General features: G+C 43.8%; 1 protein-coding gene across 2 annotated transcripts in view; it reads right to left on the reverse strand.

The window, feature by feature from the left end:
* Window positions 1-1,009: 1,009 nt before the first annotated feature.
* camsap2b (calmodulin regulated spectrin-associated protein family, member 2b) overlaps window positions 1,010-19,521 on the reverse strand; it is a 34,778-nt gene continuing 16,266 nt past the window's right edge. The window contains exons 5-22 of one of the 2 annotated variants that reach the window (XM_041948676.1): window positions 16,515-16,547; window positions 15,058-15,199; window positions 13,708-13,847; window positions 12,017-12,107; window positions 11,767-11,871; window positions 10,992-11,061; window positions 10,595-10,876; window positions 8,848-9,577; window positions 8,600-8,746; window positions 8,280-8,511; window positions 7,929-8,112; window positions 7,121-7,838; window positions 5,701-5,837; window positions 5,356-5,570; window positions 5,153-5,252; window positions 3,318-3,433; window positions 3,114-3,232; window positions 1,010-3,026 (exon numbers count right to left, since the gene is read on the reverse strand). In XM_041948676.1, coding sequence (XP_041804610.1) covers window positions 2,727-3,026; window positions 3,114-3,232; window positions 3,318-3,433; window positions 5,153-5,252; window positions 5,356-5,570; window positions 5,701-5,837; window positions 7,121-7,838; window positions 7,929-8,112; window positions 8,280-8,511; window positions 8,600-8,746; window positions 8,848-9,577; window positions 10,595-10,876; window positions 10,992-11,061; window positions 11,767-11,871; window positions 12,017-12,107; window positions 13,708-13,847; window positions 15,058-15,199; window positions 16,515-16,547 — 3,861 coding nt within the window. In that variant the 3' untranslated portion in view covers window positions 1,010-2,726. The remainder of the gene's footprint in view (window positions 3,027-3,113; window positions 3,233-3,317; window positions 3,434-5,152; window positions 5,253-5,355; window positions 5,571-5,700; window positions 5,838-7,120; window positions 7,839-7,928; window positions 8,113-8,279; window positions 8,512-8,599; window positions 8,747-8,847; window positions 9,578-10,594; window positions 10,877-10,991; window positions 11,062-11,766; window positions 11,872-12,016; window positions 12,108-13,707; window positions 13,848-15,057; window positions 15,200-16,514; window positions 16,548-19,521) is intronic. The other variant, XM_041948677.1, reaches the window with a different exon arrangement.

Consider the following 19,521-nt stretch of genomic DNA (forward strand, 5'->3'; position numbering starts at 1 on the left):
TGACAGCCAAAGACCAGGCAGGTGTTCAGTTTTTATCCCCTGCCCCTGTTAATGTTTGTGAGCACAAACACTGGTTTGATTGCACAATGAAATGCATTATTTCCTGTGAATTATTTATAGGCCTGTCTAAAAAATCATATATGGGAATTTAATGTGATGTTTCTAACAATATCATATTTGTCCTTTATAGTAATTTTGGCAGCTTTCATAAGTGGTCAATTTGGAAAAAAACATCATATAATATAATATAATATAGTATAATATAACAAGCAGCAAAACATTTAATGCCTGAACAAACACATTTTTTGAGGGAGATACTGATATGTACTTGATATATGTACTAAAAATTGCTGACAATATATGAGCTGAAATCCATTTTCCATGTCTATTTCCAGTGTAAACAAACATTCCCTTAAATCCCTTAATTATATTTATTAGGGAATTGTCACCCTGATATGTGAGTGGACATTTTATAATTGAAAAGTAACAATAACAAAGGAATAAACTGTTTCTTCATTTCAAATGATGTATTTAAAACACTTTATGAAAAACCACAAACATATCTATGGCATGTCTGTCAGCAGCTGTGAATACCAACACTGATATATCTGCAATAAGACTATATTGGCTGATGTGTGGGTGCAGCTGATTTATCCATCTAGCTCTAAGAACAATATAAGGATGTGGTGGGGAGTGGTATTCAGCGTCTGCCACAGTAAAGCCTCATTAGCCTGGATAATGCAGATAGTGGCTATGATGGTGACAATGAAGACAAAAGCATGTCTGGTGTTGCAGAGTTGCTGGACTTTCTGTCTTCTGAAGGTTTGCACAGCCCACACGGCACGGTAATGACGATGATACTTACTTATGTTATTTATTTAGGTCTTTGCAAAGACAAGGACGAGTGGTGGAGTGATATTATGTCAGACAGCATGTCAAGCAGCATTAATATCAGTTTAAATGAGGCTATTATCGTCATGACACTTGAATCAAAATGAGACACCGTGAATACTGTTGATAGCTGGCATTTTAATAAAGCTCAAAGGAATAGAAAAACAACAAAAATCCATGAACAGTTGAGCATATTTAGTAAATTGAAAAGAAAATGAATTCTGAGTTGGGAAAAATACTATGATTTTCTCAGTATACTTAATGGATTTCATACAATATAAAGCCTCATGAAGGCTTTATAAACCTTGCCTAACTTCGCTTTCAACACACTTCCTTCAACAACTGTGCTGCTTCCTTAGCGCACAGACCCAACAGGTAAATGTCATTACAAAAAATACTTCTATATGCCAAAATATATCTGTACAGTGTCAACACGTACTGAAGGAACACATGATTTAAAAAAAAAAGGAACAGTAACGTGAAAGTAAAGAAAGGAGTATGACAGTCCTGAAGTGGAAACGACTCAGCGACAGTGGGCAGGGTCTTGAAGTGCTATCATAGGTGAATTCATTTATTTACAATTGTGGACTACTTCAAGGGCATCGAGATCTAATAGTTAAGAAGATATCCACAATAAAAGTGGCACTTTAAGTATTTGTTAGTTCCAACTGCAACAGGATCAATGGTGATTACTTAAGTGACTCTGAAATTGCACAGACTGATATAGACTGACATAGTGTGGGATTTCCATCTATTCTACTACTGATGATCGTCTTATCAGTGACACTGTTGAGTGATCACACACTTTGCATTTGTAGCACAATAAAAGGCCCCAAACGACAACATACCGATACACGTACATGATAAATTATAAACGCTACTCAACAGCTACTACAAGCGGACTTGTTCATTTTGAATGGATCTGCCGTCATATACAAATTAATTTTAACTTATATACGTATAGTATATTATGTTTCTCTGGATAAAATCTAAGACGCCTTTTAAAATATCTTCAAAGCATTATCAAATGAAATAAATTAAGAGTCTATTGCAGGTGCTTTCCAGAATTGTTTGATGGTGCTCCATACGCTTGATAGTCTCATCATTTCACACTTTTGGAAAGTAATTGCAATCACCAACTGAGGTATTTTCCTCACTCTTCTTGGCACTTCACTATACACACACATACACAAATTTGAAATGTTTATAAGTGTTTCAGTCACATGTAAAAAAAAAAAAAAAAAACAACAACACATGCCTGTGTAGCAGCAAAACTCTCGTCAAAAATGCTGCCTCCACCTGATCACAGATCAGGCAGGCCGCCCTCTCAACAACCTGGGCTTCAGGGGCGGGTGTAATCTGATCCCGGACCTGTGAGTACACACAAACTCTCCTGCATCACCAACAGACTTTTTCAACAGGCGCTGACGAAATGACACCAATACTCACAGCGCATCCATGTGACACAAAACAAGCATAAGGCCACACATGATCAACTTATAGAAACCAAACTGCCTCTCTCAGAGGCGGTGACATTCACTGCTTCAGTGGTTCAACTAGGTAAGGCATTGGTCCGCCTATTATTTTCTTCTCTTTTTTTGGCAAACGAGAACATTGATACACATGCTGACGAGGACACACTCGTGCCCCGTTGAAGCAGCGCGACAGTCAACTCTGAACTGCAACAACAACGTCTGTGAGGCCCGTTTGTGTTCTACATTCCAGTTGTGATGTCTTACAGTGGGACAGTGTGTCCTTTTAACGATACAGTAAAATCCACAAATTGGTCTGTGTTCGCTCCAGAGAGGTGTGTCTGATTCTTGCCCAGTCTGACGCTACTTAGGGTGCAGTTTTTTGGGCGTCCCCTGCTTTTTGGTTTGCCACAGGTGACTGGCGATGGTGATGGCGTCCACGCTGGCGGACATGGTTTTGGCTGGGATCTGGCTGAACTGCTTCCTGTCAGAGTTGTACTTGTACAGGCCCTCGATCATCTTGGTCGTGATGCTCCTCGGCCCGATGCCGGCCAGTTTGGTGATCTCTTCAGTCTCGGGACAGTAGGTGTACACAGACCTGAACTGGCACCCGGCGTCACGGAACAAAACCAGGAAGTTATTGGCTTCGGATTTCTCCATTTCCTGCAGAGAATCACAGAGAAAAGTCATTGTTTAGAGCAGAATGTTATTTAATGCAGAAAGACACAGGCATGTAGTTGCAAAACATACATCAAGTATCTTGTTTTTCTGCCCTTCGTTGACCTTGCCAGCCAGGCAGCAGTGAGCCAGGGCATTCTGGATGATGTGCTTGTTGGACTTGGCACTCGGCTCCTTGTATAGTTTAGGTCCTGTGGGAGGAAAGCACAGGCATGAGATCGCAAAAAAAAACCAAATGGCATGCTATGCTGAGTGGCTGCGTAAATGTCGAGGTACCTGTGTACTCAGCGTTGGAGGGCGTGGATGAGGTGGTAGAATCATTTTCCCAGTCCTTCTCTCCGTTTCGACTACCAGTCGAAGGACAAGAGGAAAAGCCTTCTGCAGAGTCCGGCCTGGAGGCGATCACACACAAACCGACAAATGACACACAGACGTGACAAAAACCCAACAAACACGTACAGGTCGATGCACGTAAGCATGTAGGAGGTATAAAAGCATAAGTGCACAAACAGACATGCACACATACACAGAGAGATGTAGCAAAACAAGGTCAGACGCTATGACACAATTCTTCAAACCCTGCCTGTTGTCCCGCATTACATCACACTGTACATACTTCGACGACGCTGTGCAGCGAGGGACAGAAAGGTTGTTCAGCCAAGCAAAGCAAAGTCTCAGTGCCGCCTTTATGGCTACTGCGAGAGATGAGCTCGAGTGCAAACACAGAGGTGAAGCGCAGAGCAGCCAGCATAAAGAAGAGAGCAAACAAGCCTGAGAGCCATACTGCAAAAGACAGAGAAGGGACAAAGAAGAGGAGAACTGAGGCGGAAACGTCTCAGCCAAGCAGCGCCCATGTGCCTTAATGCAGAAGCAAAAACCGAGGTGACGGAATACGTTAAATGATTTCACCGTCTAGTCTGTGTCGGAAGGATGTCTAATGATATGCAGGCTAAATGGAGCTGTTTGTACATGGAGCCACATCTGCTGAAGCACCACTTTTTTCGGAGCATTACTAACCTTCCCTTTCTTTCTTTGGGAGAGCTTAGAAAGAACGGGACGTGGGCAGAGGCTACTTTATTGCCTCTGAGGTGATGCAGGCAAAACAAAGAGAAAGGAGAGAGGGATACAAGACCATCAAAGGGCAGGGTGGAAGCAAAAAAATAACCTCATCATCAGAACACCCCATGAAGTTCAACTCACAGCAGAGTATTTGATGTCTGGGTGGCACTAATGAAATATGGGGTGTGAGGTATGAAGTTATAAAGGTTTAACTGTGGGAGTGCACATCACAGTGGGGGTAATAAATGAACGAATGGTCAACTACATGAACCACATGGAGTATCTGAAAAATGGATTCTGAAATAAACATAATAAACATTAGAGTTGGAACGATCCAATCCAGCATTGGTCTCGGGGGCCCAAACTGATGTAATTCACTCATCAGTGTCGGACTGACGTCACCGATCCACATACTGATCCGGATACCAAATTACACTCAAATTCTACACAAATTAATTAATTAACAACTAATTAATCAGTTCTACAAAGATATCTAGTAGTACTGAAAAAAGTGGATCGGTCCACCTCTTCATACATACATGCTCATGTGATGTTTGAATATTAACTATACCACTGCAAGGAGCTTGAAGAGGTGCACAAAAATGAGATGCATGTGAAAAGTGAAGTGAGCTCGTAATACTGAACTCTGGTAAGAAGGCAGAAGATGACAGAACTGAGGTTGCTTTATTTTTTTTTTTACAGACTCAACCAGAGAACAAGATGATTATAATGATCAGCCACGACCAACCCACCAGAAGAGTTCAAGGTTAGCAAACCAGCACACATCCTATCATTGAGCCTCCTTTGAAACTGGAGAGCGTGGTAGCCGCAAGCTTCACCTGTGTGTGCACATCATCTAGAAACTGTAGTGCAAAAGTGCATCGTTGAACGTGATCGTTTATCTGTGGGCTCGTAAAAAGACGATTCATACTTTATTGTTATATTTCCAGCTAATTCAACAGTCTGGGCTAACAGGGTTTTACCGACAAGACGTGCAGGTAGAATATTTGTTTTTCTTGAATTCCAGGCTACAGGCAGAGTGGGGGTCTTACCTGTTGTTCTTCCTGTTATTTGGCTGGTCTCTGTCGTTGTCAGCCAGATTGAGTGACGCCAAAGAGACACTTGATACCGAGAAGCCTCGAGGACGCACCCCTGCAACACAACCACAGGGAGCGCTCAGGACGGGTCGAGCGTGGACCGGCGGCTGTCGTACGGCCATAGTGTGTGTTTTGTGTGTGTGACCTGTGTCGCTCACCTGTTGCTCTCACGGGGGGAGTGGAGGACTCCATGACGTCCCTGTGGATGGACTTGGGCCGCGGTTTCTTCTTGAGACTTCCAGACCGGGGCTTGATGACCTCATCCATGTCCACCATCAGCTTGAGCTGCTTCTTCCTCAGATATTCATTCCTGATGTAGTCCCTCCTCGCCTTCTCGTCATCCTTCTTCTGCTGCTCCTCTTCGGCTTTCAACCTGGAGGAGGAGACGAGATGAAGATTGATTTGCGTGACTGCCCGCTCGAGTTCAAAAGGCACGTATGTACTGATGCTAAAAACCCGGGGACATTGCAGAAGCTGGCAAACAGAGAGAAAGTCAGACAGACCGTGCTGCTTCCTTCCTCTGCTCCTGGTCCAGCTCCTGCTGATGCTTCCTCTCCTGAGCCTCCTTCTCCCTCCTCAGCCTCTTCTCCAGCAGAGCTGCTTTCTTTGCCGCCATGTCCTCTTCCCCTTTCACATCATCCTGGTGTGCAAAATATACATCAGAAATATGTGCAGAAATATGCAGAATGCATCCTTATTTCTTTCATGATGAGCAAGCAGGCATATTTTTCATTTAATCATTTACTATGTTGATTAATTATTTGTATCGTAAATTAAGTTATTATGACAAAAATGCTTGTTGTTGTTTTGTCATCTCAACCCTCACAAATCCCTGCTATGAAAGGGAAGATTCGGATTCTTAATAATGATGGTAGTATTCGGTATTTCAAGTGGCATTAGTGTGATGGTTGACCATGCGTCTGTTCTGACTGGGTTTTTTCTGGCCTACATTCATTCGTGCATTGTTTTTGATCAGCTCATGGCTCAGCAGGCTCAACGCTGCACATGTTGTGCCAGGCTCACACAGCATGAGATCCTTCCTGTTGCTGCTTTCTGCATACAGCACCATAAGGTGACTGTATTATTAATGAGAAGTTAATTAATATGTATATCAACTGTTATTACTTTTACTGCAGTGATTCCCAAAACTAAGGGAGGGTGCGACCGGGGGGAAATGTGGAGCTCTTTTTCACAGCAGACATTTTGCCCTGTCAACCACAAGTTCAACCAATAACATTATTTATTGCTGCATTGTACTGCAATAACTGTAGGGGTATATTGTAAGATGAGATGTATTTCTGTGATTTGTTGTGTAGATGACCTTATTTTTCTCAGGGTGATTGAGAGAATTGGTCTATGTATTGTATTCTCTTACTTAATTTAGATATGGAACTGTATGTTGCACTTTGCCTGTAATGTTAGAGATGGTTAAGACTGGTGGAGTGATACGATGACAGTGAAGTGATGTGCGAGCTTGTCGGTGGTCGGTTGTCCTGCTGTGAAAGCAGACATTAAAAGTGGGCCAGGTTACGCAGATTAAGCTGTCCGTGTGCTCTGGCTTACACACAACCTGAAAGTACCTTTAATTTGTTCATGTATCTTCAGCTTTGTGTCGTGTGTGTGTGAACTCTGACATTCTGGCAACGTTTAAAGCAGCAGTTCAACATTTTGGGAAATATGCTTTCTGGCAGAAAGGCCTCTGCCTCAGACTCCACAATAAAAGTCATTACAAGCAGTGTGGAGGTAATAAAATACGGCAACAGAAAGCAACCTGTTTAGTTTATGGCTAAACCTGTGTCCTCTTGAGCCTAAAGGTGTGTTACAGGTAATATTTACAGAAATATTACCTGTAACATTGATAATTTGAGATCATGTTTCTGTGTGACTATACATATTATCCTGTATTCTGCAGCTCCAGCTCACCTTGAAGAAGAATCCACAGCACATCTTTTGGTCATCTCCGTAAGTGTCTCCTCCTGCCTCGCCCTCCACTTCTCCCATCACCTCCTGACCGCCGGGCGGTTCTCCTGGGGGTTTCACCCCTGACAGAGGCACCTCCACCAGGTCCTTTCTGTCCTTGGCGTCTCCCTTGACCCGGCCGCCTGTGGGCCCTTGGGTCTCAGACACTGGTTGACACAACACCTCTGATGACCTTGTTTGTTTGACTTCGCCCTTCGACTGATCCTCTCTCTCATCTTCATTCTCTTTGGCTGCTTCTTTAGCAGAAGGCTGAGGAGTGCCAGCACTCATCTTTGCCGCTGTCTCATCTTTGTCCTGAGTGTTTTCTTTGTCTTCCTTGGCCTCTTGGTCCTTGCTTCCCCCTGGCCTGTCATCGTGACCCAGGTAAGCAAACGAGCTGAGCTGGGTTTGGCTGGGGGTGAACCGCCTCAGTCTGGGTAGGCTGTCCACTGAGGTCGGGGTGTTGAGCATTCGACTAAAAGGTGTGACTTTCAGATCGTTTGGTCGTGGAGTCCGAGGCGTCCTGGCATGGAAGGAGGCTGGCCGCCGCTTAATGCCAGCAGGGGAACGATTGGGAGCGTGGGGAGAGCCCGAAGAAGAAAGGATGGGAGACAAAGACCCGACGGAGCCTCGGCCAGATCCCCGGCCGGTTACACTGCTGCTGCGCAACTCACGGAGCTGCCTGTGGGGAAAAAAACACTCAAGGTCCTGTAAGTCTTTGCAGATTCTTTTTTTTCCAGTAAAATTATTAACATCTATCATAAAGTGATACCTGTGTGGAGATGGAGCAGGAGGAGGAATAACCCAGGCTTGTTGCTGCTGCTCTCTCATGGCCATGATCTTCTCCTGCTGCTGGGCCAAACGCTGCATCTCTGTCTGCAGGAATCCCAACGACGTGTTCAGCCTCTCAATGGAGCGAGTGTAATCTGCAAGGTCGATTTCTCCTGGAGTCGCACCTGCATCACCACATCGAATACGCGGGTCAGTCATTCAATCACCAGTTTGACCAGAATCTTTCACAACAGAAAATAGCCCCCAAAGAAACAGCATCATCGCTGTCTGCGCTGCTACTCCATGTGTCCTACTTTGGAGTTTGTGAAAGTGAACTTCAGCGGTTACCCACCTCCACTGTCCTCACAGGGCGATTTAGGAGCTGCTCCGTCTGGCTTGCATCTCTCCGCCCGCTCCATGCTGCCATGGCTGCTTTCCTTCGTGGATGTGAGCGGCTCTGGAGAAGGTGTTTCCACACTGCCGGAGGTGGGGCTGGGAGGAGCAGTGACTCCTTTTCTCCTCACGACATTCAAAAAGGCCGTCCTGCCCATCTTCTGACGGTGGCGGGTGAAAGCTGCTTCCACCTAGAAAATGTGAGAAGAGGAGGATGGTTTCAATATTTATATTTAAAGCTATACTATCTGCAGCGTTTCTTTGTCTATATCTGTTTACCTTCTTCTTCTGGGCTTCGATGGCTCTCCGTTTCTCTTCCAGCTTCATCCTCAGCTGAATCATCTCTGAAGCTATCAGGTGGGAGGGGTCTCTGGGGGAAGGCGATACTGGAGATGGAGATGTGATTGGCAAAGGGGGTGTAGAGATCTAGAAATAAGTGCAAAGATCATTCACATTAATTCCATTCGAACCCCCAAGGTAGATGAAATAAGAGGGAAAAAGTGAGCGACACACAATATGACACAAACCTGAGAGGAAATATTTTTTGGCGGGTGTGTGTACGGCACATTGAGATCCGAACTCTCTGGCGTGGTTCCTCCACTACTCCGTCCCTCCAGCTTCCTGAACTTCTGCTCTGCAAAGCTTGTCATGCGGACCATGGCGCCTCCAGAGCCTCCGGAGGACGAGGCGGGGCTGGCTGTGTGGGATCTGGGGAGTGTGGGTGCCGAGCTGGGACAGGGGCTGCTCCTGTCACCTCCATCCCCGCTCTCACCCTCAGGGTTAGCATCAGCCAACCCTTTCCGTCCCCCTTCCCTGCTTCTCTCCCTCTCAGGCCGGTCAGTCAGGGGGCACGACCGGGTCGTGGCCTCGCAGTCTGGGTCTATATCGGAATAGTCTCTCAGAGAGGAGGAGTCCTCATCCAAGCTCTGGATGTCCTCTGTCCTCACATGGATGCCCGTGTCAACTTCATCAGTGGACACGGAGTTAGGGTCGTGGTCATTCAGCCGAGCCTTAGCTGAGCCCGGGTCGTCTCCTTGACCTTGTGCCCCTGGAGGGTCTGAGGACTCCGCACCGTGGAGAAAGAAGCCATTGTCTCCATCCCCCACGCCCAGGCTAGAGTGGGGCCTTTCAGTGTCGTGGATAATCTTCAGGGCCTCCTCAATGCTTGGAGGAGTTGATGGGCTGATGTGGCCACTGTGGTTGCCATGGTGATCGCTGGGGCTGTGGTTGCTGTCTGGAAGGACTCCATTGGAGTACCTAGGGACAGGTTTGGGCAAATTAACTGATGGTTGTTTGAAGCAACAGCGAGCTTTGGGGGAGGGGGCTTTACTATTTCTCCTACTTAGCCAGACTCAGATAAACTGCTGGATCCCTCTCTTCGTGTCTCTTCATGCAGTTTGAACAAACATATTTTCAACTGTAATGTTAGCTTTGTTTAGAATGATTTACTAAACAGCAGATGAGTTCACCTGATCAAGGCTAAGATAAGCACTGTGCAGAAAATGAGGTGTCTTGGGGTTTCAAAGCTAAGCTAATTATTTTTTGTTATCCATACTATTAAGTATAAATGCATGTTGAACTGTTAAAAAAAAGCAACAGACAGTGAACGAACAGCTGGTGCTGCAGGCGCTAGCATGGCTGCAACTATAAATACAGTACAGGATAATTAAAGGACCAGTGTGCAGGATTTAGTGTCATCTAGCAGTGAGGTTGCAGATTGCAACCAAAAGAATGCCTGTCGTCTCATCCCTCCCTGCAAAACTCCTGAAAAACATGTCTCTCTCTAGAGCCAGTGTTTGATTTGTCTGTTCTAGGCTACTGTAGGAACATGGTGGTGCAACATGGCGGACTCTGTGGAAGAGGACATGTTCCCTCTGTGCATATAAAGAGCTCATTCTAAGGTAACACAAACCTTATTTCCAGGTGATCATACTCCAATGAAAACATAATAATGAATATTATATTCCATCTATGCCATATTTTGCCAATAGATCGACCTAAATCTTACACACTGGATTACTAATACACTATCCACCTTCTTATTTTTCCAAAGGGGTGACTAAAACAACCCTTATTTCACTAAACAAACAAAACTCTCTCACAATTTGGTTTGTTTTTAATGGTTTATATTGTGTTGTATTGACACTTATATTGATCAGCTGACATTGGGCCACTCTATTTTGGAAGTACCACTCACAGTAAGGGACCCCCTTTTGATAATTTAGAGGATGCTTTTATTTAAAAATCATAACCTCACACATCCCTCTGCTGTACCTGCTTTGGTTCTTGACTGAGAATGTGTTGTTCCTCCCCAGGGGTTTGTGGGAGGTGAAGTCCTCGTCCTCCTCTGGTATGTGTCTGCTCTGGCCATTTACAGAGACGGGCATGAGGGAGAGGTGGCGCTTCATGCCCCCTCGAGACGCAAAGTGAACTTTGAACCCAAGACCGTCACTGCTGGCGGAGCGGGTCATCCCGCGGAGGGGCGGCGCTTCACAGGGCGGCACAGTGGGGTCTCCGTCCAGAGGAATCTCAAAGGAAATTCCTCGAGAGGAGGAGCTGAGGGAGGGAGTAGATGTACAGTTAGTTTAATGTCCAAACAGTCCGCTTCACGTTTGCAGGTCAGTGAATGTAACCTGCTCCTGTTGGGCAGCTGCAGAGGTTAGGTACCAACCGCTTTTCTTTGGGCCATGTCCCAACACAGCCATCCACGTAGGACATGGAGGTAGATCTCTTCATCACACCTGTTGCAGACACAGAGTAGTGTGTTTGAGTTTCTTACTGGATTTCACAAGTCAACGAGTGTGACAGCAGCTTACATACAAAAAGCTGTTTAACTCAAGTGAGAGAACCCAGCTCATTTTTTTCAAGCTAGTCTGGAGATCTGAGCCATCTGATCTGAGCTAAATTTGACTCTAATTTGCATATCTACTGTATTGGGTCTCTTATGCATATATACTGTATAATAGCTAAATGTTTAAGTATATGGTTCAAATGCAATAGGAGAGCTGCTGCGTGGCTGTAAATCAGCCACTAGAGGGCCTCTGGTTTCAAAACAAAACACATCCACACATTCCTCCACTGCTCTGTATTCATGCCCCGGGTCACTCCTTATAGTAGTGATACTGTTTTTCTTTTTTTAAAGCACTACAAAAGTATGTACAGTATGGGCAAATTGTAGAAAATAGAGGACAAACGTGTTCTCTGAATGCTGTGTTGAAAAGAATAACAAGACCAAAGAAGCAATCCACACTAGCACTGTGACTCTCTGCACACATGATCACTAAATTATGCACCTTATAATGGACCATTATGATTTTTATCCTTACTATGCATTTGTCTTTGCAAACACAAACTGTATGGATATGTATTTGGACCACCACTCAGTAGTACATAGTACATGTACACGTGCACTTGTGCACGTTCTCAGTTGATGACAGATATTTTACCCTCTGCAGGGATGCTCTCTGGGCTGTCAGGTCTGACTGCATAGCTCTGTTTGACTGGACTGGACACAGGAGCCATTTTTCTACAGGATGACACAGGCTCACAGGCTGCAGAGGGACACACAAGAAAAATACTCAATTTTCAACACGCCCTTGAGTTAATTACTTAGTTAGTTAATTTACATGCATGAGACGGTAAAATTGTCATCAGTTAACAACAGCACGCTGACGTTACTGTGAGGCTGTACTGTACCGTTTGGATCGAAGACTCTGGGCTGTACAAAGGAAGGTTTAACCACTTCAAACCACCAGAAAAGCTCAGCCATAAACACCAGGTAGTTACTCTGCAAGAACACACACACATTCACACACAGACACACACCCATGGACACACACACACCTTTGTGGTTAACGTTGCAGTCATATATGTATTCATTCATTAATGTTATGAGCACAACATTTGTATCTTTGTTGTCATAGCTCCCTCTCCCCATGTCTTTGTTAAGACGTTAGATGAGTCACATCATTTTGACAGATCAGTGAGGTCACGGCCTGCCAACTGTTGCTAGGTAACAGGTTTAGGTGTTTGTGTGTGTGTGTGTGCGTGTGTGTGTGTATAGTTGAATATTAGTACATGTTTCATTGTGTAAGTGGTTTAATGTCAGACCCGTGCGCCTCATGAAAAGTGCCAAAAACACCATCTGGAGTTTAGTTTAAATGTGTCACATATGCACAGATGGGTGCACAGAGCAGCGAGCAAGTAACCCACATCAATGATAAATGCACTCATGTTATAAACAGAAAGTCTCTGGAGGTCTATACAAAGATTTCATCCTTAGGAAATCTTTTGGTCAACACACACACACTTAGGTGACTTTCAAGATGAGATAGAAAGACAAAAACACACAAAAAAGCTATATATATATTATAAACTGGTGCTAAATGTGTTGATAAAGCAAAGTGAACTGCTCAATGCCATAAACAACATCTCTTTCTGTTTATATATCAAATGAATCCACACACACACTAGTTAAGATTCAGTGGGCAGTGAGCCAGCCTGTGTAACTGACCATTTCCCCCCGTCTCCTCCCCCATTTGCCTGCTTGTACAACAGTAGCACTCACTATGAACAATGTATTGACTGAGAAATACAGAGCAAAGAGTGCATAAGTGTGAAAGCCGTCTGCTGTGTTGTCTTGAAGAATGGAAAGTCCCGGTCAGCTCAGACCGTGACTTGAATCCGAATGTTTCTACCCACGCTCTGCGCATACTATTTACCCACACTGGCTCTGCTGCTTCTAATGGATGGCACAGAGATGCTCCTAGTGCTGCACACTAAGCCTTTCATTAATCAGAAACAAATGTGTGTGAAATGGGGAGATCTAAGCCTGAGGGCAGAGTGAATCAGCAGTTGTGTTATCTCCAAAGTTCACAGATTTTGTTGTTTGATAAAAACAGAGGGGATGTGCAGGGGGAGAGAACAAGGGAGGCAGGCAGAGACGGGTCAGGATTGTGAATCTCCTCGGAGCAGAATCTGTGCTCTGTCTGAGAAGGGATGGGGGGGGTACTGAAAAAGCACCAGCACACACACTCACTCGCTCACACACACACACACATTTATCATATTCATTCAATCTGGCAGCAAAGCAATACTCATTGTGACAAAATGATCTTTATGTCCCTGTTTAAACACACGAACACGAACACACACACACACACATACACACTAACAAACCCTGTCAGAAGCAAGACATTATCAAACTTTTTCCTTGCATGACTCATTTTGCCCATTTGTAATTTCTAGCCCTGACTCCCCTTCCTCCCCAAAGCACTTTTCTGTTCTCTTTTTCCTCAAGTTAGTCCACATTATAAAAAACAGCACTTTTCACATCCTCCACATGCATTTTTTTATGCGTTCCAGCATTCAAATTCCCGGCTCTTTACCTTTATGGATGCATGCGCGTAGAGCATGTCCTCCAGGCTGAAGTGGCAGCAGTGGTTGAGGTTGTTCCTGCAGAACTCCTGCACCAGCTGGAGGTTGTACAGACTGTCGGCCAAAGACATGGTCTCCTTGAGGCAGATATCTGCTCAGCCAGGGGAGGGGTCAGGCACGCAAACACACACAAAGGAGGGGGGTGATAGCAAAGGCCGAGCAGGAAGGCGAGGAAAAGATAAGGCATTGTTTATGTTTAAAAGAGGAACAGATGAGAGGAAAATTACCCGACTTTTCCCAGTAGTATTTTTCCCGGTAGCAGAAGCTGATTTTAATCAATCAAAATCCTCGCAACGATTCATGATACAAGTTTTCAAACTGTCCTCAACTCCCTCTGGATGAATCATCAGGATTTTTCTCCCATGACGTTACTGTAAGGGCCGGCCCATGCATGTGTATAATGTCTGACGAGAGGAAGCACATCAGCCACGGGTGACGTCATTCTGTGCTTTACTGTACTTCTCCATTGTTTTTAGAGTAAATCAAGCTCCCAGCACGCAGACCTAAATGAAGTTTAACTCGCGTCCACATCTGGTCCACATGTGTCTCAGCTCCCTGCAAACTACATTCAATCCCGAGAGTCTCAGAGCGCCGGCACAAGAGTTGTTTATCTTTGAAATAGCAGCCAGCTACTCCTCTAACGGTTCTCCGTCACATACCCCTTGTGACCAATCACAACCCAACCCAGGGCATTTTTAGAAATGAGAGCGCAGGCGAGTCGAGAGGAAACAAGTCTTTGTTTCTTTTTGACTGAAATTCTTCTCCATGTCTGTCCTGAGCCCTCTCTGAAAACTCGCTGTCTTCCTTGGCTCAGTAACCTGAACAATATCCTGCATATATATCATTAAATGTAACAACAAAAGTCAAGACAGGGTCCTCAATCTCTTGATTGTGTTGTTCTTTGAGATTTAGATTAGAGTTTAGGCCACTGAAAACTATAAAACATTTCCTGCAAAAGGCTACTACACTATCATTACTTGTTTTCTTTGAATTTACTTACTTCTTTATAGATTTCTAAGAAAAAAAGCCTCCAGAAAACAAAGGCAAATTGATGATGAAAATGCTCTTTGTTTGAAGCCCTGTATGTTTTTTTGTATTTAGAAAAGATCGTCTTTGTGCTGTCCAGCTGTGATTGAAAATCATTGTGGTCTGCTCATTGTATGCCATTTCTTTCCTGTTTCTAATTGTATAAGTGAACTTACTTTAGTCTCTCTGTTTACTTGCCGGAATAATTGCAATAAAAGAGGGTGTAGCTAGTGATGTCAGGTGGGTGTGGCTACAGATTGAGGGACTGGTCCCACCTTCCAGTCTGATGGCCTGTGAGCAGTAGAAGTGCAGCAGGGTGGTCAGGGCACAGCCGTCTGTGTTGTCCTTCAGCAGGTTCTCCACCAGGGGGAGCGACGGAGCGTTCCTCTGCTGAGCAAGCTCCTTCCTGTAGCGAGCCTGAAACCATGGCAACGGCACAAAGACATCACCTATATGTGTCATCTGGGTGGATACGTACAGTTGTTGGTGCAGACACACTTTTATCTGCATGCACCAGTGCGCGCACACAACTCAATCACACCCACTCACAGACAAACAGGTGCTAATTTGAGGGATTTCAAGCACAGGGTGGGCTTCAGGCTCAACTCAAATAATGCAGATTAACTTGATCATGCAAATAATCAGACAGAACGGCTAGGAGTACAGAGCCATCTTACATTTAAATGGATAAAAAAGCTGCAATCACAATACTTCAGCACTACTTTGCTCGCTTTGATTGCTTGTGAGGAGTGGTTAGTTGTCTAGAAGGAGGAGGGGAACAAAATGCATGTAGCAGATGAATTGTTATTAGCGTTGTACATCTGGTGGGGGCGGGGGGTAGCAGACAATGCATGTGATTTAAAGGTTAATAATTATCTACTTAAGCACATCCGTCCTTCTCTGATTGTCTCTCTAGGCCTCTAAAGATCAATACTTCTACAACTACAATCCTGCTACATATGTCTCGAGGACACCAGTATTCCCAGTTTGCCCATTAACACACAAGAGTGGTGTCACAAATGCATTTTACAAGCAACAGGATGGAAGCTTTAATCAGAGCGGCTCTGACTCTCTGACAGGCTCTCTGTGCATCCAGCTCTGAGGAACAAAATGCTGTCCGTGTTGTATTTGGTTTTATTTGATCCAGATACCATATCATCTGGTAATTATAAATATGTAATAATGCAATTTTAAGCCTCAACTACCCCTTTGACTCAACATGTCCTTAACTTTAGAGATATTTTATTCTCGAAATATCCAGAAAAGAAAAGAAGTGAATTATTGCATCTCTAAATTAAAGCCATAGACCAGAAGAAAAAAATAACTTGTTTCAATGCACAACACAGACAACAGACAATCAAACAAGAAAATACATAGCTAACAATACCAAGGTAGTGGTACTAGTTTCCACTTTGTGTTTTAAGTGGACTGTCTTGATAATTCTTTGTATCAATTTCATCAGGCTATAGGAACGTACTTGCTCTTTAAGGTAAAGTTTCCAACTCTGATAGTGATGCCAGTTCAACTGGTTACTATATCAGTCAATCAGGTAGCTGGGAATGTGGAGACGGACCTGGGGTGGGGGAGAGAGGCAGGTGGGGCTCAGGGCCACATGCAATGACTTTGAGGTGAGAATATGAATGGGTGTATCCTTGCAGGTTTGGGATCAGATAGAAAGGTGGTAGATGGTGGTGGTGGGTAAAGAGGAGGTCTTCAGAATGGATGGACTTACAGGTACTAATCTCCAGTACCATTTGCTAGGAGACTTGATGGTGGATGATGATTGGACAACAACAGGAAAGAGTAGGAGAGGTGTTAGGCTGACAGCAGGCAAAATCAGCTTTGCTACTACAGCTGAGACTCAGGGACAAACCCTCTCTTAACACTAGAAATACCTCCAAAGAAACATTTGTAATATGAAACTAGATCTATATCAAAATAAACGGTGCATCTGCCAAAGTAGTAGTTGTTTAGTTGTGTCATGCACCTACAGTTTCCCAGCCCACATTTGTCAGAAAAGACCTGAACTTCTTACACAGTTTAACATTACATTGTGAATGAAGAGCATCGTCTCCCCCTCCCATGCACCTCAAATAAAGTCTGCTGCAAAGAGGTGCTTTTCCTTAAACACAGCTCAGGACTTTTATAATCGACCATACCATATCATAAAAATCTCTGGAAATGAAGGCTGTTTTACTATAAAATACTGCCCTGGAATCATCTTTCGAAGAGGAATTAAAGAGGTTTTTTCTTCAGTCTATTTAGGGAGTCCATTAACTTACCTGTTTCTATAGCTAACGGTAGTAGAAGTGTACACACAGTGATCTTCAGGTCAAGTTTTTCTCCTGATAAGGGTCAACACTACAATTCCACCATATTTAATTACTGTATAAAGAGGACCTGGGGCTATAAATATAAAATTATAATCTGTTTTGGAATATAACCAACACTAAGAGGCCATGCTAGCATCTCTATGAGGCTGTTCTTTGCAGCAGCAATGCTATTAGCTAAAAGCTAATATCAACATGCTAACATGCTAACATGAGCTCAACAACAAGGTATAACGCTTACCATGTTCGCCATCTTAGTTTAGCTCGTTAGCAAGCTAACCTTTGCTAATTAGCAGAACAGTTTATAGTTATTTGGTACCATAAAAATATCTGCACAAAATTTCATAGCAGTCGATCCAATTGAGGTATTTCTGCTCGGAGCAAAGTAGTGGACTGACAGACCGACATCGCTATCCATGGAGCTACGCTGCTGTCACGGCTAAAAACAAATGAATCCTACACTAGTTCAAGGACGTCCATGTAAAATGTTCCAATCTAACACTAGCATTTTCTAGTGATCACACAAGTTCACAAGTCTGTTCCCCGGCCAGGTTTTTGTTGTGCAGTAGTTAGGTGCAGTAAAATAGTAAGAATGCTTTAAAAATCTTGTACTGTTAGGAAGCCCTTCAACGAATGTGGATCTGGACCAAAAGCTAATCGCTCATTTCTTGGCCTCTGTCCTCACATTCCACTGCATTTTATTGAAATCTGTTGAAATGTTTCTGAGATATGTTGCAAACAGATCTTCGTGACTGTGGATGCATATCGTGATCCAACTCGTTCGTCGCTCTGACTTCTCGCTCAGTCTCAGAAAGTGAACGTTATGCACGAACACAAAAATGCTAAGCACTTAGTCATAAGACCACAGTCAAAGATTTTTCACACCGTCCCAGAATAGACAAGACTTACTGAGAAGTGTCTCGTGCTTATCCATTAGTGTGTGTGTTCGCGCAGGCATATGTGTGTGTGGGTGCGTGTGAAATGATCTCCTCTGAGTTTGTCCTACTCAGTGAATAGACTCCTGTTGAAGCTGATACTGCAGAGAGGGAGCTGTGTGATGGAGCAGAAGCAGCTGACTGACACTGAGTGTACAGAGTATTCCTCGCACTTTTTAAAGGACCCTCTTCTTCTTCCCTCATTGTAACTTGTTGCCTTTGACAACGCCCTAGTGTCTATGTGAGTGAGCCTGGGATAGGTCACACATCCCACGTGTATTATCAGCTTACAGCGCAATTAGAGCGAGGCAGTGATCACTGTCACCATATCGACACAAAAAAAGACAATGAGCGCGAGAAAATTTGGCAAGAAACTCCCCCAGCAGATAGCAGCTCCTTCTACACTGATTGAGCCACTGAAGGCGTCCTGCAGCTCTTTGAAGAGAAAGGTAATGTCGCTGAGAGAACAGGGACACTCACCATGTGACACCATACATCCTGTCGTATGAAAACATGATAACAAGTGTTCTGCCTTCATGGATGGCAATGTCAGCCTGTCCACCACTCTCAATAACTATCTGATGGATTGCCATTCAGACAGACATTGATGGTGCCCAGAGGATTAATCCTACTTCCTTTGCTGAGCCCCTCACTTTTCCTATAGTGCCATAACATTTGTGGTTTTGAGTGACACGCGTCATTTAGTGCAGACATTCATGTTCACCTCAAGATGATTCTTAATAACTTTGGTGATCCTCAGAGGTTTCATCTGTTTTTTCAGTAGGTTTGCTCCACAGCAGCAATGCCATTATACATATTAAGAGCTTCAATCAGTCCTTTCCAGGTGAAAAAATATCATATTTAAAGGATACTTTTTGTCACCTTCAAAGTATACTTAAGTGTACTCAAGCAGTCCTTGAGTACCACTTGAGTAATACATGAGTATACTTGAAGTGTAAATAGTTGCTTAATTGGCACAACTTTTTACAAACTTTAAGTGTGCTGAAGTACACCAGCGAAAATCAGGATTCATGAGCCTTCAAAACACGCTTGCAGTACAATTGTATTATATCACCACTGTGTTTAAAATATACTTGATGAAGTGAAATTTAAGTACACTTTAATTAAGCATGCCAAAAGTGTATTACAAAGGACTTGAAAATAAGTATTTTTATGAAAAATAAGTAGTTTTCATAAGTTTTTTTTTTTTAAAGTATCTTTAAGTATTTGTTGGTCTGTTTACCAAGTAATTTTGTCAGGGACGTAAGTAAGTAGTGGAAGAATTAACAGTGATTTTAAAACCACAGTTTGTGGTTTTAGAGGCAGTTTTAGAGGGAGTTACGTACTGTCACCCATCTGCCCAGACTGCCCACGAACCCCCCCCAAACCACAACTTGTCAAAAGACTTGAAAATAAGTAGTTTTCGTAAGCTTTTTAAAGTATTTTTAATTTAGTAGACTTTTTACACACTTAG

The sequence above is a fragment of the Chelmon rostratus genome, chromosome 12 (assembly GCF_017976325.1).
Source record: "Chelmon rostratus isolate fCheRos1 chromosome 12, fCheRos1.pri, whole genome shotgun sequence".
In the NCBI taxonomy this organism is placed as follows: domain Eukaryota; kingdom Metazoa; phylum Chordata; class Actinopteri; order Chaetodontiformes; family Chaetodontidae; genus Chelmon; species Chelmon rostratus.